Source organism: Grus americana, chromosome 1, assembly GCF_028858705.1.
Source record: "Grus americana isolate bGruAme1 chromosome 1, bGruAme1.mat, whole genome shotgun sequence".
Taxonomy (NCBI): domain Eukaryota; kingdom Metazoa; phylum Chordata; class Aves; order Gruiformes; family Gruidae; genus Grus; species Grus americana.
Window position 1 is genome coordinate 63,294,492 of NC_072852.1, and position 18,860 is coordinate 63,313,351.

At 42.6% G+C, this 18,860-nt stretch overlaps 1 protein-coding gene across 2 annotated transcripts in view; it reads right to left on the reverse strand.

Annotated features, from left to right (window-relative positions):
- The window catches only part of CHPT1 (choline phosphotransferase 1), a 21,760-nt gene extending 5,444 nt beyond the window's left edge, over positions 1-16,316 (reverse strand). The window contains exons 1-6 of one of the 2 annotated variants that reach the window (XM_054839802.1): positions 15,930-16,316; positions 7,489-7,636; positions 6,405-6,546; positions 2,848-2,932; positions 1,143-1,274; positions 592-750 (exon numbers count right to left, since the gene is read on the reverse strand). In XM_054839802.1, the coding sequence (XP_054695777.1) occupies positions 592-750; positions 1,143-1,274; positions 2,848-2,932; positions 6,405-6,546; positions 7,489-7,636; positions 15,930-16,172 (909 nt within the window). In that variant the 5' untranslated portion in view covers positions 16,173-16,316. The remainder of the gene's footprint in view (positions 1-591; positions 751-1,142; positions 1,275-2,847; positions 2,933-6,404; positions 6,547-7,488; positions 7,637-15,929) is intronic. The other variant, XM_054839812.1, reaches the window with a different exon arrangement.
- Positions 16,317-18,860: the final 2,544 nt, after the last annotated feature.

Genomic DNA, 18,860 nt, shown 5'->3' on the forward strand with positions numbered 1-18,860 from the left:
GCTAACTAGAAACTAGGCTTTTGCCTAGGTGACAAGACTTGTTTTCCCTGTTTAGTACAGCTAGCGATGTACACACAGAGACACTTTACAGAATGACCAAGAGAAGAAGAAAGTTTACGGGTAAAAAACAGCTGGCTGGATTACTGTTGTTAGCAAATATGTAGTTAAGGCAGATTTTATTTTTTTTTAATCCATTGATGAGGTTTTTAATTACAAAAGAGATAAATATAGAAAAGTTCATCTCTTCATTTTAACAATTAAAGTAAATTCCTATTTCAGATAATTAAATCTGAAGTCACAGCACCATTAGTAGGGCTTGAGGAACCACAGTTATGATGTTACAGACAGTGTATTTCTGGGAGTAAGTTAAACAAAACAGAGTTCTAACCAATACATTCAACAATAACTATGTGTTTGCATCAGTGTCATATATAATCTTTCTGTAGGAGCCTGAGTCTAGTTCAGTGTCTTGGCCATCATGAAACTAGCAGAGCAGAACAGTAAAACTTGCAGTGCCTGCTGATCCAGCAAGCATTAAGCCAAGAACCAGTTTAGTTTTAGGAGGTTTAGGACTGAAACAAGATTCCTTACCACCAACTTCTGTGAGATTTTAGCATTCACAAATCCAAATGTCAAGACATACAGGCAAGAATGTTTTTCAAACAGCTGAGTTGTGGACTTTTTATAGATCATAACAGCCAGTACGATAAGAAGTCCAATGTGCAGGCCTGGTGAAAGAACACTTGTTCCCTGAAATACAAATAGACAGAAAATTTGTCTTGGGCTTCAGTTGTCACACAGTAAGGTACAGATTTTATACATATCGCAAATCCCATTAAACAAAACTAGAGTTGTCAAAACTCAGGGAAAGTCCGTTAGCATTATGCCAATGCTACTCATGTCCTTTGCAGTGACCACTAATCAATTTTGTAAGAAAATTCCTTGCTGGTTTCTGTCATAGAGGAAATTCAGTAACAGGGAGAGAAAAGGTAGATAACGAAGTCTTTGCTTTAGCCATCCAACACTCATATGCTTGTCTGCTTAAATGCTTAAACAGATAAAACCCCTTATGATCATCTGAAATGCAATAAATTATGGACCTAAATTATTCAAACCTCATTCGTGTTTTTAAAGCAACTTACTGCTATTGTAGATCCATTCTTTCCAACCCCTCCACCAAAGATGACACGGAAGTAATTGAAAAAAGAAAGTGCTGTTCCACACAATATGCCCAAAACTGCAATGAACTTCAGTTCTAAGCCCACCACAGGGACCTTAGCAGGAAAAACAAGAGAAAGATATTAAAAGTTAAGAATAATACCTTTTTTTTTTTTTTAAAGTGATTAAAAAAAGCTACTGATGCCTACTAAGCAATTGTTTTATTTGAACTCTCGCTGTCCCAGGAACAAGCTCAGGAGGACAGTGTTTGGAATTTGTTTCCTTACTAAGGAGACAACGAATTTCTTTTGTAATGTTTAAACTTGACTTTTGAGTACTGAGTTCTGGTCCTGAAATTCAGCTGATCTTACTGTGTTTGTCCTTATGATGTGCTTCAAATATTTTTACTACATAAGCAAAAAACTTGACACGGACTACTGCATCACCAAGGCATGGGAGAGGGGAGGACAGTTCCTTCTCTTTCACTGGGTAACACAATAGCAAACCACAGGAAACACAAACACCATCTGCCTGCTTTGTGTTTTGGTACGTGTTATTTTATGCCGTATCTTTGCATTTAGAATAGTCTCAAGATACAAATTTTAATTAAACAGTTACCTTTCTGAATCAATTGCAGTTTCAAGGGAACTTCCGAAGGCAGCAGAGGATTTAAAAAAAAAAGTAGTAGTAATAAATTGAAACCATTGACTATATTTTTGAATATAGATTGATTTGAGATACAGCATTACTACCACAGATTTTAATACTGAAGAAAAATCAATCATAATTGAAGTCTAATGCACTTTATTTTCCAACATGAAAATAAGCTGTTTGAAAATAGAACAAAAACGTCTTGCAGGATGGGGAAAGGAAACAAAGTTTAGCTAAACATTTCTTAATTGCTCGTGAATTTAAATTACACGGAGGTGTATATTTAGATTAATTTGCATTGGTTATCAATAGCATGTAATGGTCTCAGCTCTTCCATGTGCCGTAACCAAGCAGAACTATACATTTCTGAGTAAAGACCCTAGAAAGGATGAAGATGTTAGTCTAACATTCTTCTGATCCCATCCACTAAAGTGCATCTTTAAAGATCAGAATAAAAGCCAGAGATGGGGAAATGCTTTTGGATGGAAAACATTCTTTAGATACAGATATTTACATTTATGTCAGCTCTGACATAATGGAGATGTACTGATTTTTAACAGTTGGTGTGTAAATACGGATTTCTTAACCAAAAAACCCCTAACTTCATCCCATGGTTTTGTTAGAGTGAAACATTTAATCTTTACATTTTAAAATAAAGTATCCCATAAATAATTTCACTGAACATAAATGTAAGTCTTACAATAAAATATACAAAAGAAATAAAACTAGAACAAAAACTATTTGTTAAAGCTTAAGTATCTGCAGAGTATTAGTTCCAGATCAGAAGTTTATGTGTGGCAGATGGGGTCTTTTTTCCTCTACATAGCTCTAAATTTGTGCACAGGAAGTCGCACTGTTATATCTAAGTTAACTACAACATAAAAATAATCTACATTTGTATGATAAGCTAAAACCAGAACATTAGGCAACTAGTAGGTGTTGATGCACAGGATAGCTTCAAATACCACAGGAACTACGTACAAATGCTCAACAGGAACTGAATACTCAACCGGAACTCCGAATACTTAATATGCTTACCTTATAGTCCCATATTGCTGATCCACCATATGCAGATATCAAGAGCAGCATTGTTATGGCAATCTGAACTTCAGTTACATCAACTCTATGAAGGGAAAAAAAGGGAGATTTAGTTAAAGAAAAGCTCTTTTTGCTGAAAGTGTAAGGCAGGCGAGTGGGGAAATAAAAAAATCGGTGACTTTCAATTATCTCCTTTAAAGTACTTAAAATTAAATGAATATATATCAAATATGATTTTCCTTGACTGAGAAAGGTGCTCTATATGGAGGCACACATCTTTGGTTCAGATTTAAAAATAAACCTATATTCCTTATCTAGAACAAGCTACATATAATTTTAATGGGGAACAATAATTAATACATTGTTGGCTATTTGAGAATTTTGTATAAATTTACAGACTTGTTGCTGTGCAAAAATCAAAACAAACTTTAAGGCAAGTTCATAGTAAATGCAATCAAACATTTCCATTAAAAGCATATTATATAAAAGTACTGGCCATGCAGGCTGGGACAGAAGGGATTTCTTTAAACCATCATATCATGAAAACTTGACAGATACAGCCTGCAAAATGTAAGGGCAGTATTTTGAGGACTGAGCCAGCGGATGGCTAAGCATCTGTCCTGTTTCAGAGCATGTGCTTTTTTCCATGAAAACATTCTTAAAATAGGGGCCTTGTATGCCCCCTAAAGTCTAAGCTCTGTATTCTACCTTTTTGGTTCTCAAGACGAGATAGCCAACTCTTTATTACTGTATTTGATTGCTGAAATGTTTTGAGAAGATCTGAATATATATAAAAAAAAAGTTAAGCAGAGGCTTAAGAGAAAGAATCAATACTTTGAATAAAGCTTTAAAATAAGTAAGTCTGCACATCTAAGGTACCTTTTATGCCACTAAAGGTTTTGAGACAGGTACCGGATCTTTGTACTGAAGCAGTGACAACGGATGTTTAAAATACAACATTTCTTTAAGCAGTTAAGAGTAAATTTGCTGTTTTAAGGTATTATGACCAAAGTTAACATGTATCATTACTTGCTTAGCACATGAACTGTCTGCACAGGAAACTGTCTTTTTAAAGGGAGATAGGAATCAACTCTTGGCTAATGGAAAACATTTATCTGATCTCGATAATCACAGTAACATTAAACTCCCTTCTTTCATGGGAAAGATAGTGATAAAATACACTAAGTTTCACCACAAACTTCAGACTCTTAGTCTTAGAAGAGCCAAAGTTTAAGCTGCAACTAGATGCTAGGCTGAGGTCCTCGTCGCTGCTGAAAGCCGTTGGAATGGGTAGTCTTCTCCTTCCTATGCTGTTGTGCTCCCTCACTTCTACTCATCAGACTGTACGGTGAACCAGTTCAGCTTGCTAGCCTTGTGTAGGTTTTTACTCCTCTGCCCATTTTATGAATTGTCTTGAAGTGACAGAGTCTGCGCAGGGGGAAACCAGACAGCGCTGCTGGGAGCAGGCTTTTCCCTCTGCCAGCGATGAAGCGTCACATCTGCCCAGTCATTGCTGTAGCTGCACACCGAACTTGTCGGTTACGTCATACAAGTCATCCATATGCAAGTGTTCAGAGTTTGCCCTCTGTACTATTAAAACCTAGATTTCTAAGCTGTACTGCATTTGCTGTTGGCAGACGGAGGCTCGAACTTGAAGTTGAGTCATTATATGTGCCAAAGTTTCGTACTTAATTTTACAGAGGCTCAGACTGTTGGTTGCAACACAGTCCAAATCAGAGTCCAAAGATTTTAATCAGACACTGTGCAGTATTCTACATAACCTGACAGCGGGACAGTACCCAGCTGCTCTGGTCCTTCCTGGCCATCAGTGCTAGGCCTCTCTCAGCTGTCATTTGACTTCAAAAATCAAGTGCTGCTAATTCAGGAACAGCATCAGTAAAAGCTTCCGTCCATGTTGTTATGTATTATCATATTTAGAGCAATAAACTAATGCCTCCATTTAGACTCTCATCTCTGCTTAAGAGAATTAAATTGCAAGCCTCGAAAGAACTCTGACCTGTTCTCACTAAACAGAAATGAGTTATCTCAGAGAAAATTTGTGTCTACTTAACTTCAAATGAAAGCATGGAACACCAGGCCATTCTGAACTGCTAGTACTATGCACTATCACTATATTTATGTAGAAGCCATTAAGTTTTTAATGAAGAAATTTTTATGTGATATACGAGTCTCAGTGCCTTCTTGATGGAGGGAAATAATTCTCACATTTTATGCAAAGGCACAGAAAAGCAATCATGTATGCAGAACCCCAGAGCTCATGGCATAGCCCATCTCCCTTCAGTGTAGTCCACTGTCATGTACGGAAATTATCCTATTGCAGCCATCACTCTAAAGCATCTATTTTTGTTTGCAGCACAAGATGTCCTCAAAAAAAAAAAAAGTAGGAGGGGTAGGCAGGTAGAAGAGTTATAGTTTGTGTGGTAAAATGCATTATCAGGAAATAAAAAGAGCTCTCAGCACTACTACAGAGACCGCTTTCTTTTGGTACAGACTTCGAGCAGTGTGCAAGGATAGCTGATCACTAGCCTGTGCGCCCAGTGATGCTCAGATTTGCTAAGGTGCTTCTTGCAAGCCAGAGCTAAGTAGGGCTATAAGCAGGTGACTTAGCAAGTGACTAGGAGTAGCAGAAGGATAGCCTTCATCTATCACACAGTTCCAATTTTGCTGCTGCGGAATTCTCTGTTCTTTTCCTCTTTTCAGAGGTCATTACTAAAGTGCAGCTCATTGCTTAAAACCAGAAAAAAGCCACAGTACCACCACAGCTGCAGGAGGGTGCAGCAATCCCCATGCCATTACAAATGAAATGGAAATTGTTATCTTCTACATGAATGTCACGACTCTTTTTCCTACACTGCAGTGAGAACAGATGAAATTTCTACCAAGTCATGAACAGCATCACAGCAATCTCCAGAACTGTGACCTAACACAAAACCTAAAGGACATCAAAGCCAGTATGAGCCAGATTAAAAGCAAAGCCCCTACATAAACCTGGGGTAACTCTTCAAGCACTGCCATAGCTCTGTGGAACTCCTTGCCAAAGGATGCAATGGATGCAGAGAGTTTGTTCGAAGGAAGACTGAAGATGTCTATGGAAGGGAAACCCATTAGCAGGGGAATTTCTCTAAAAACGCATGTGCTTCAGAGTCCCCTGGGCTGAGAGTGTTCTGTGGCTGCGAGGTTATGAAGGGAGGTACTGTATCTCTACTCCTACACAGAGCACTTATTTATACTGCAGGCAAGACCTCTCTGGCCTGAGCCTGCATGGTGCTTGTATGGGTTCTGAGAACAAATCCACAAACAAAAGAGCCACACGCATGCAAACAAAGCATATACAGCTAAAATCAGCTGCTACAAGAACAAGTCCTCTGCTCAGTACTATGCAGAGTTTTAAAGTTCTTGCCAGGTAAAACACAAGTCTGCTAGGGTGGAAGGGAGATGAGGAAGGTGAGAGGAAGAGAAAGCAGGGAAAAAAACCAAGAAGAAACGGAGTAGTCTCAGACATTGAGCCACATGTACTTCTAAAGATACCTACTTACTTTCCAAACCTTAGAATGCCTGATACATATGTCTGCCAGTGAGCAGAATAGAACATGAACAGTCCCACAAAACAACAGAAAAACAACCAGTCAGGATTTGTTCCTAGTCGGATTGCTATGCAGGATCCAAGGACAACAAAAACTGAAAAGCAGAAATGAACATGTTAGTCGGATGCCCTTTTTGCTTGCAGTTAAGAGAAATTAAAAAAAAAACAAAAAACCACAAGGCATTTTACATCACTATAACAAAGTAATGGCATGACTGATACTTTACTGAGTAGCTAACCTCAGAGACAGTCCTGGCAGGAGAGACCAAAACACAGGACTCCTCTTCTCCCAAGCGAGGGCCCCGCCTCCTAGCCTACAGTGGTCGTTGTCCCTTCTCTAGGAAGTGAGCCGTGAAGAACATATCAAATGTTTCAGCCATTAAGCTTTTATAGACGTACAAGCATTGCCACCAACAGCAGCTAAGTTCGGGAAAGTAAAACTGAGCAAGGCTTACTTTTTAAGGGTTCCAAGTCAACTTTTTTTAAACTCATTCTTCTAAAGAATACAAATTATCCTTCTCCTAAGTGCCAGGCTGGATGCCCTACTACCGAACTGGTGTTTTGGCACTTCACTCCTAAAGCGGAATCCTTGGTTTCACATGCCAACATCAGTCTTTTAGGTCCTTAAAATCCTTTATTAGGTATCACCTGTACCCCACTGGAAAACACAGGCTATGTATAGTAAAGAATCTCTAAGCATGCTCTTATGGAATTCTTTGTTCACCATCTAGCTCATTCAAAGAACACTGTACGTGAAGATGCACACTACGAGCAGCGCGCATGTTACGTAACATCTGTCAAAGGTACTTCTGAAATATCCTCCCTGATCCCGGTCAGGGACAGCCTTGGCTGCAGAGACCAGGAGATGGTGAAGTCGTCCGAAAAGAAGGGAACATGCTGACCCTGCTCTGAGCAGGGGGTTGGCCTAGATGATCTCCAGAGTTCCTTTCCAACTTCAACAAATATGTGATTAATCAGCTCCTCTTGAAAACAGGTAACTCTTAAAACTCAGATGGGTAACAGTAGGTTAAGTCTACCTGTGGAAATAGAGTCGCAACCATGATCAAAGAGTTCTCCTAGAGGGGAACTACTGTTTGTTCTTCTGGCTTGCTTCCCATCAATGGCATCCAGGGACTGGTAGATAAAAAGTCCTAATGCACCCAGGATGTATGCCCAAGAAGGTGCCTGAAAGAGATTCACATAAAAGGTCACTAGGCAGTTCCCAACTTCTTAGCTGATAATCTGTTTCATTAAAGGTAAAATATCGTTCAGCACAAAAGTATAGTACATTGCGCTATTTGTTACTTAGTTAATGGACAAACCAAATTCCTTGTGCTAGTTTCTACATGAATTGTAGTAACTACTATAATGAACTACTCCAGATACACCAGTGAAACACAGGTCCTTCTATTTATTTAGAAAAAATTAAAAAATAAAAAAGTTAACCTCTCTTCTGCATCAATTGACTTATTTTTCCACCTTAAACCCACAGCATTTCTATAATTATTTGTATTCTTTGTGCTGAAAAATGTTATGAAAGTAAAATTAATCTTTAAAAAAGAAAGTAGTAGCAAGGCACTTACTAAAGTTCTCAGCAGTTAACGTGATAGATGCTTAGATGATTTGCTCAGATTTATAACATATATATATATATACACACACACACACCCCCATTACATTTTGCTAAATAAAGACTTCAGCTTTTAGGGAAAGATTTTTTTCCAACATACAAAAATTGACTATATAGACACTTTGGACTGGGGTTTGAAGAAATTAAGTCATTCACTAAATATGAAGGAACAACTATCTACCTAACATGGACTATCAGAGTTTCAAAACAAGCTGTGAATTAGTTAACACCAGTCTTAGGTTCAAAGGAACTGTCCTACAGTAGTACCTTTCAAAAGCAGTATTTCCATACGCACAGTCAGTATGTCTGTCTAGGAATTAGTTTTTACTAAAAATTATTTATAACACCTTTTGAACAAAGTACAGGTAACATTTTTGTCTCAAGTAGTTTCCAGCAGTATCCTTAACATTTAGAAGCGCTGTTCAGGAAAAGAGAGTCAAAGTTAGGTATAAATGCTAGAAATGGAACTTGCAGGTGAAAGAAGTGAACAGCCACAGGCAGCCACAGAGCTGAATCCTTTCCCACTCCCAGGTAAGGGACTGCTGCTGCGGCCCTACACCTCTGCAATTCCCCTCCTGCAGCACAGAGACCAACATGATTATGTCTATTATCTACGTCCGGTAAAGGCTATTAACCAGATTTAGGCAACAGATCAAATCTCAGTGAGCTGAGATTTGTCCACACTCATATAAACCCAGTGTCACTGCTGGGGAAAAAGGAACAATGACAGTTGCCAATCAGTTCATTGGCAAGGACAGGAGCAGGCAGCAAGAAGAATGCAGATGAGGTGAGCTGCTCCTCCAGACATTCTGTTTTCTCAACATTGTTACACTCACGGACTTGAATTAGAAAAAAAGTTATGCCTCCAGTTAGATTGATCATGAAACACATCCTTCCCAAGAGCCAGCATGCTTAAGGGACGTTCAGTTCTGAACAGCTTTTTTGCTGTTACTTAAGACTTCCTCACGTATTCAAGGCTGGCTGATACACTATGTTATTGCTTAGTTTTGTATTATTGCTTAGTTTTGTGCTTTTAATATGGAAACAGTATTGTCAGCAAATTTATGATTTTCCAGCTACCCAGTATTTGGATGATTTCATTAATACAACATTCCACCATTTAAAGTCAAATGGTCAGCTGCTCCCCCAGCTTTGAAGCAAAAGATGGTTAAAGAATTAGGGACTCCAGGTATAAGTGAGAAGTCTGGATTTGTATGTACATAGAAATCTAGAAAACTCAGAAAACTTCAAAACTGGCAAAGCCGTCTTTCCCCTTAATCCAAAGAAACTAAGAAAATCTGTAATCACAGACCACGTTGGCAGCCTTCAGCAGATGGAAGAGGGTGAGTAGATATTTTCATGCCAATGCACATTTAACACACTGGTATCTGATAACCACCGCAAAGATCACACTATAGAAATCCGGATCAAGTGATGACAGCAATATGTTTGATGTTTACCAATGGAATTAGTCAAGTTATTCAGGTTTCTCCTCCCTTGTTAGTCCAGTTAAACAAAGGAATTTTGTGTTGGGGGATGGGGTTAAACCAGGGAGCGACTTCTTAGCCATCTCTTGAAAAAGTTTCTCTCCTCTGACAAAGGAGGAAGGACAGAGCCTGTGGACAACAGGAGGAGCCCACTGCTGCCCCGGGTTCACGGATCACCGAGAGCCATGCGGAGGAACAGCGAGCTCGAGGGCCTCTCCTGGCGCAGGCACACTTGGTCAGACATTCTGCAGGGAGGCAACAGCCCCGTTCTCACTCTCCACCTTTCCAAAACAGAGAGCTGTCAGCTGCTGTCCAGGTATTTCAGGACATAAAAGCATGGTTAGGACCCTGTTGAAGGTAAGATCATTTTACTTGTGATATAATCCATATACTAAAGCTACCGCAGTACCTATACCGGCTTTTTCAGAATTACCTGTTATTCTCCATACAATAAAGTTTTCTCAAACAAGGCAGCTCCTGACACAGACCTATGAACAAAGCATTATAAGCAGAAAGGCTAGGAGAAACTACCGGTTTCACTGTAGTCATTTCAAGTAGTATTTTAAAGACATTTCCAATTTTACCACCAATATTACTGCTGTGGAGTGCAAAGGTAATCTGCAGTGTAAAGTGGCAAGTAAACTAGGCCACACCTGGTAATTCTGTCCAGGACACCACTGAGTTTTTTGCATTAGGCTCCCCTCCTTTTGCAACTATCTACCTATATCTGAAATAGATTTTAGTTTGCTTTAAAATCGTCGGGTTCTCCATATTACAGACAAAAGTAAACTGTATCCAGTGCTAGTCAAATTCCTTACTCACTCTACATTCAACACCCCCCCTGCCCCGCGCCCCCAGCGTGGGGCACATCACCAATTAAGTCAAATGCCAGAGCGTGGGCAGTTTCCTATTTAGCTGGATCATTTCCATAATTAAAACACCACTCAGGAACAGAAACCTGTTATGGCACTTTTTTTTTTTAACATTAGCCGTAGTGTTCTATGCTGTATGCTTGGTATTATCACAAATTTTTGAAATGCAAGCTCCATGAAATACAGCCTCGATTCTAACCAAAACAGAAAGCTTGCATGCTGGTTACTGCAGTCACTTTATGAAAGTTTCCATAACCCACAGAAGATGAGGCAAGAATTCTTGTTCAAGGTAACATCGTCTATATTTACCTTACCTCCAAACAAGTTTAACACATTAAATGTAAAAATAAATAAATAAAGCAGTTTCAACTCAAACCTCTCATCACATCTTTTTCACAAAGAAATGGCTTTTTTGAGTTGCAAGTTACAGTGCAGGTGAAATCATTAAGACTGCTGATCCAAGCCTGTCTGCATTAGCTCCTGCTGGGACAAATCAAAGCAACAGTCCCCCCAACTCCAAAACTAAAATACTCTGCTCCTTGACTATCTGGAAAGAGGGGGAGAGCTTTCATCCTCTTCTCAATAAGGATCACTGGTGTCCATTAACACCTGTAGCGGATGCATCTGTATCCCCGCAGTTGTGGAGAAGGGAAGAAGATCCTAGCAAGAACAGGAGAACAGGTGTCAGAGAGCTTAGAAACACCATCTGGAGCATTTCATCCCTTGGCTGTTAGTTCAAATTTAACCCAAAGTGGTAAGAACCAAAGGTGACCTGTGATTAACTATGCATTTAGCAGATTAAATGAATGCTCTAATGTTTTAATTGGTAAAATATAGTTTTCCAAATCACTGAAGGTGCACAGAGGTTTCCAAAGTTCCTAATAACCATGAATTCTCTCTGCTTATCCACCCTCTCAATACAGCTACAGCTGCCATCTCCTCCGCCTTCTCACATGCCTGGCTCTCCGTCCAGGGATGTCCCCTGCTGGCTTCCCACGCTGGACCCAAGTAATTTGCAAATTAGAGAAGTGGAAGCATTTGAGAATCCTGACATGGCTGACAGACTCAGCAGAAAGGTCAGGAGGCTCCCAATAATCATCAGCTTTTCACTGATGAGGTGTTTATTATCTCTGCCCAGTTATATCCTGTCCAAGCAAATGTATTATTTGGCCAGAGCTAGATGCTATTCTCATGGAACTAGAAGAGAATACAAACCTGGGGGAAAGGGAGGGAGTGGGAACACTTCTCTGCTTCAATTAAAAAGGATGTCTGAAAGATGATAGAGCCCCAGAAACTTGTCACACGCAGATTTGGTACAGCAGGTCTGGTCAGCTACTGAACCAGAGGGTGTCAAAACAAAAGTATGTGCATATTATGTTTGACAGGTATGTGTGGCATGCCTCTCCTTCAGGAAAAAGTGTAGGTTGAACAGCAGTCCTTATTCTTCTGCTCCTGTGATTCCACCCCACAGAAGAGCAGAGACAGCTGCAGACTACACGTACCAAGGACATCCCTTACCACTTATTTCAAGCAAAGCTCTCAAGTCCAGAGAGTTCAACAGTCCAAGCTTTTGCAGTCTTTATAGATTCAGCCCCCCCTTAATTACTCAACACATTTAGTCATAATCTTGCTTCCTCAATCCACAGCTACTATTTTTGCCCTAGTTTACATGGCCCCTCTCTGAAGCAGATCCAGAACAGAGACATTTTTACTGGATTCCCTTCCTCTTTCCCCCAAAACATGGATCATTTCCCTCACTTCTGTTCAGCACAAAGCACAATGTACAATTGTACTACTTCATGAATATGAATTCAATACAAAGTAATAAATTACTGTTAGCATGAACTTCTGTCCTGAAATTCTAGCTTCCCATGGTATTTTAGAGACACCTGTGGCTGAGCTCGAAGGATTACCAAAGGTAGGGCCCTCCATGAGCAACCATGAAAGCAGCAAGATCAGAGTTTCTTTTCTCCTTTTAAAAAGGTAGAGAATTGTTTATGCAGTTTTCTTCCTAGTGTTGATGCAAGGAAAAAATTAACATGTCAGTTTTCCCCAGAATGGGAAGGGGTAACGAGAGATTCACGAGCAAAACCTAATGAAGTAACTCTGGCTACTTCAGAGAAGTCAGCTGGAAGTACAGCAAAACAGTTCACTGTCAAATGGTGGGGATAAAATGGAAATCCTCACCTAGAAGTGCTCCTTTTACATTCTAACGCAGCAAATCTACGCTGTTCATACTTAAAGTCGGCAAAACTTTTAATTCCTAAATATTTTCTAACTAGTATCAAAGAAAGCCAACCCCAAAACAACAACCCCCCCTAATCATGCAGTCACAACAAAAAAGATATTTCAATCCTCCAGAGAACATGAAATGTGCAGGTAGTGTCCTCACCACCATCACACCTGGTGTAGCAGTCTTGTATATTATTTCTATAGATTACTGTCCTAAGTTACACAGAGTAGGAAACTGGACAAATACTCTACAAAAATTTACACACATGGATTTTAGTTACAACAGCACTTGAGGGGTGTGGCCTGCTAATGGCTTAGGTACAAATAAGAAGGCTTATGTTGAAATGTGCATTTACAGGAGACAGTGATACAACCCATGTTCCTACTAGACAAGGAGACATTACTGATGCAGACAATATTTTATAAAGCCAAAACATATTGTGCTAGTCTGTAACAAATTGGCTTTTAGCGGCTACTGATGCTAATGAAAAGAATAGCGTATAAGGAAATAGTGGCTACACAGTGAGAGAACAAGGCAGCATTAGTTTTAGGTATTAATTGCATTGGGGGGGGGGGAGTATTAATAAATTGTGAAATTCACTGCAATAGGACGTAATGAAAGCTGAAAGTACAAACAAGTTCAAACCAAATAATTCAAAAGGCAAAATCATGAGGTGGAAGGTGTCTGTGGGGAAATAGATCCATCAGCTGCAGTTCTAGCAAGTAACCTGAGTAGAATCCCTTGCTGAGACACCTCGAAACTACAGTCTTTTGGCAGCTGGAAGGGTGTACTGGGGAAAGATCTCTTCTCTAAGCATCTGCTAGCAGCAACTCTCTGAGGGATTTCAGCTACCAGTCTTACTTGTTTTGGATGGTTTGTACAAACATCAAGACTTCAGTGTCTTCAATAAAGGACTAATAGAAACAGCCCACTTAAGACTGCTTAGGGGAAAAAACAAACCACCACACAAACCAACTCATAAAATAAAACCCACCTAAAAAACAAAACTTGCTTGTTATTTTATCCGAGTTTTCCATCCAGTAGTCCTACACTTCCACCAAGAGAATATAACAAGTCCTTGTTAGTCCATCAGGTAATCTAGACTTGTTCATTAACAGTGGCTTGGCATTATAAAGCGGTGATGTTCAAGTACACTATGCTATTACTTCAGTCTGTGATTCAATCACCTTCAACATCATTTTCAGTTCCACCTTCCCCCTAGCCCTTCCAACCTACACATCCAAGTCAAAAGTACAAAGTAGATATTACAACAGTACATGTAGCACCTATTAGTGTTGCAACAGTTCAGCTCTTTAAAAAAGCCATCCAGAACCATGACATCTTAGGTGGAAGACAAACTGAGTCATTAAACAAAAACAAGAGAGATAACGCCCTAAGTGATGCAGCAAGAGAAAGGGAGGGCTACTCTCACAGCACAGAGGCAACAAAAACCAATAGGATAAGGAGTATGGCTTTACACTACATATTTATAAAGCATATACTGATATCTGAACAAGGAACTTTAGTCCAAATTGTTCTTATAAAATTCAGCTTCCACAATTAAAAAAACCCAACAACAACAACCTAAGCTTTCCTGGAAGAAATAATTCCCTGGATGTCTGCAAAACAACCTTTTTCTTTTTGTACGAGAGTCCTCAAGGGAAAAATAACTTAAAATATACTTTCTGGTTTTTTTTTATTGACTAGCAAAGAGAAAAAGCTAAAATGAACATCCAGACACACAGCTGGCACATGATTGATATCTACATCACAAAACTAAGCTAAATGTAGCAGTTCAAACATTTTAATTCTGCAAGTGCCACTAGAAGACAACCTGCAGTTTCCGACCATTCACTCGCATCTCTATCCTCCCTTCTCCTACTGCCCGCAACACCACAGAGTACCTCTACATGGTGATGCAAATCAGGGAAGTGATTAGGGTTAGTTAGACCAAAGCAAACTTAATTTTGATCAACTTCCTGATTCGTCTGTCACAAACACCTCTGCTAACACAAAGGGCAAAGCCACTAGAGAAAAAGAAGGGGTTTTCCATCAACAAGAACACTCAAAGTACGTCTAAGTTATTTAAAAAATCCAACCAACTGCCACCTCTGCCATTAGGCTTTAACACCATCAGAATGCAAGAAAAATAACAGCCACCCTTCAAGGTATTCTACCTACGCAAAGCCATTTTCCCCTGATATTTCCCACCCTAACTATCATGAAGACTTTGCACTGGGAAACTCATAACAGGCTGGGAAGCTCCGACAGAGCTCCTTAAATTGTCAAACTGTAGGCAATCCAGTTTAAGCAACAGCAGCATCAGCCCACGTTAACAAGCCTGTTTTCCCTCCACAAGTTAAAGCATTTAAACATTTCCCACACGAGAACGGGAAGCATTTGAGATACTGTCAGCTAACACATCTGCGACACAACCGAACCTCAACTCTGAACTAAGTAACGCTGAAGTGGCGTCAGCCATGCCCCGCTCCTGGGCACATCCCACACTCCCTCCTGGCTGGCAGCTGTTTCCACCTCCACAGCGCCCTGTTACAGCCCTTCTCTTAAGAAGAGAGTTGGCACAGCTTATGTCTCCTTCCCAGCAAGCTGCCCAAGCAGAGGCACACATGTGGGATGTAAGATGGCCCCCGGAGGAGGCTGGGGTCCCACGCACCAGAGCGAGCCTGGCTACACCCTTGCTCCACAGCACCCAGCACAGGCCAAGCGCCCAGGCAAAGTCCTTTCCCCACAGGGACCTCTGGTCAGCGAAGGGCCGAGGAGGAGAGAGGAGCTCACTGAAAAGTCCCCTGTGATCCCCCAGCACTTCGGCATTCAAACCTTAACACCCATCTCCAGCTTGACCCCAAAACGTGACCCCTGCATCACCGCTCCGCTGATTTCTCAAGGCAAACCCGCAGTGCTACCTTAGCCGTGCCGACCACGGGAAGGGCCGCGCATATTACTGCGGTGGAGCCGCAAGCGGCAGGGCACCGCACCCTGCGGTGGGCACCAGCCCGAGCGCTCCGGGTACTGCCAGGGGGTAGCGGGGCGGCTCCCCCACACCGGGCCGCCCAGGGCCGAGCTGCGGCACCAGCTCCCGGCGCTCGCAGGGCGGGAGGGCAGGGGGGCCCCGCGGGGCAGAGGCCGGGGCAGGGCCGCCGGGCTGCGGGGAGACCGTGCCGGGAGGAGGCGGTGGCGGGCGGGGAAAGGGGTCAGGCTGTAACGAGAGGCGGCGGCGGGCCGTGGCGGGCAGTACCTGCTCGGTGGCGCTGGGGCAGCAGGCGATGAGCGGCAGCGCCGTCAGGCAGTTCAGCAGGAGGCCGCCCAGGGTGATGGCGTTGGGGGCCAGCCCCAGCGGGACCTGCTCCACCAGCCAAGCCCAGTAGGGCTGCAGCCACGGCTCCAGCAGCGAGCACCCGGCCGCGCTGTAGCGGTGCTGTTCCAGGCGCTTCAGCTGTGCCGGGCTGAGTGGCGCGGGCAGAGCCCAGGGCACGGCCATGCCGGCCCCGCCGCAGGGACCACTGCTAGCCGCCCACCGGACAGGACCGAGGTCAGACCGCCGCCGCCGCTCGGGGCGGGGCTGAGCTGAGGGCAGCGGCGTGAGGCGGAAGAGGCCGACGCCCAGCGGCTGTTCTGCTGGCTGGGAACCCCCGCCCCTGCGACAGCTAACGCGGGGCAGCCGCCCTCGCCCCCGGCCCGCTCTTAGTTCCTTCACCCTGGGTGTATGGCTCCGTCCCTCCCCCGCAGCAGAGGCCCCGTTTCTGGGTGGGTTGCCCTGGTGGCTCCGCCAACCCCGCCGTGAAGGGATGGGTATCTTGTCTGGCGGCGGGGGGAGCCCTCGGTCGTCGAGGGGCTGCGCCCGGGGAGGGCCGGTTCCGCCTGCTTCCCGCCTGCCGCCATTTCCCCAGGCCCGCGGGCAGTTGCGGGCGGTGCTGGGGCCTGGTGCGGTGGGCCCGAGCGCCCGCGTCCCGTCACCGCTGGGTGCGAGCAGGGTGGGTTGAATCCCCCTCGTGATTTTCCCGATTCGTCTTATTTTCCTTCGGCACGTTTTACAGTGCAGCTGGCGGCCTGTCAGCGGGGTGTGCACGCAGCAGGTGGCCCGGCGAGGCTTTTTGCTGGAGCAAGGCATAAAGCATGGGCAGCAGCCGACCTCCCTGCGGTCAGCAGGCCGCTGCAGCCGTGTCTGCAGGGAGGCGATCCCCGCTGTGTCAGCCAAGGAGTCCTCTGCCACCGGGAGGGGACCCGCTGCCCGGGGAGCGGCGGTCTGAGGCGTTACGGGGCATCTGGGCGCTGCGTTACGTGGGACTTGGCGTTAGTTTACCTCCTTGACCTGCCTAGAGAAGGCGCTTCAAAACAAATACGCCTTTTCAGAAATTGTGGCGTGTCAAATCATTGTAATTGGTCACGTGAAGGTGCATCCCTGAATCTCAAGGAAGGTATGTGGTTTCTGAATGTGGCCAAGGAAAGGTGAGCACTCTGTGGCTGTATGAAAGATGAAGTAGAAAGGGTAAAATGCAACCTCTAATGAGTATTACATACCAAATGGCATCTTCTTAGAATCAGGAATCCTTTTTTAAGTTATTCAGTTGTGAGCCAGAGGCTGCAGCGTTCTGGCCAGGCACAACAATTTCCTGGACAGAACCATTTTCTGTTATTCAAAGTCAACCCATTCACTTTATCAGATAAAGTTAATATGATTTTGAGTAGGTTTCTCTACTGCAAGGGTCAGGAATGCTTGACATACGCAAAAGGGTGGTTTCAAAATCTCTCGACATGGTATGTGCATCCCAAGTGCCATGTCATTCATCAGCTGATTTCATTTACAGATCACTAAATATAGTATGATACAGCAATTGGGGTTAGGGGCCAAAACATAGAAGAGAGGAACCGCCAGCAAAGGACGGGGTAATACATAACATAGTAAAGAAAGATTAACGGCCAGCTAGAGAATGGCAAAGGGGAAACGTGACAGGTGGACTCACAACCAGCCAGATCCCCAGTGCACTGGAATCACTGGGTTTGGAAAAAGGTAAAAACACTGTTTCTTTTAATACCCTGTGCATTGCTGTGGTCCATGAACATAATGGTACTGGTATTTATGGAGAGATTGCTCAAGCTCTTTGTGATACCAAGGTGAAAAGAAAAGAAGAGAAAACAAACTAGGAAAAGAAGTGGAGGGGAAAGTAAGTGGTGTAAAAAGTGAGGCCCACATGAGCAGAGGAAGAACTAGAATTCCTACTATTGAGCTTGTGGAAGGGTTTGTTTTAATTAAAAAAGTATCCAGCAACAAAGCATGGAACAAGAGAACATAGAATTTAAAGTCCAGTGTGTTCAGACTTCCAGCGCTTCCTCAGTATTCAGGGTATGGTTTTGCTTCCAAATGCTCTCTGCTTCAGCAAAGCAGCAGCTTTACTTGTCAGTCAGGAAAGCAGGCCATGAAAATCAAGTGATAGTAAATACACTGTGCTTAAAATAGAATGCCTTTTGCTCCAGAATCTCAAAATGCAACAACAGGTATTCATAAAGCACACACACTGCTCTGTAAAAGGTAGCAATATTATACTTCCCTTAAAGGATGTACAGGAAGCTTGAAACATTTTTTTAATATTTTTTAAAATTTCTGACTCTCAGTAAAGACCCCCTTATAAACAGCATATCCCAATCTGAGCATTCTTTAAAATATTTGCATGTGTTTTTTCTCTTCCCCTTTCTATATTTGTGAGATTGTTTTCAATGAGGGAAAAATGGGCTGGCACTGGCCATGATCTTTCAGTGCAAATGGGTAACTACAATGCCCGTAGCTCCACATATAGCAATTTGAGAATGGATCTGTATTTATACAACAGGAATGCTTATATGCCAAATGCCCTTCCATGGGCGAGGAGACCAAGCCAAGAGAAGACAAAATATTTTCCTCTGGCTTTCTTAACAATAAACGCCTTTTTTAATTTGATTCTTCTCTCTCTCTCTGTGTATCTGCATGTGTATACATGATTGGGTCCACCTCCTTATTCCAAGTAATAACTTTCTTTGACCTGTGTAAGTCAAACTAAACACCAAGGCAGAGCTTTCAAAAATACTAAATTCCTAACAGATATGTGAAAGTGTGCAGGAAAAAACCCCTTGTTAAAGGTGCTACTGAACTATAACCCCAGCACATAATAGTTGATGGAGAGTGTAGAGAGCA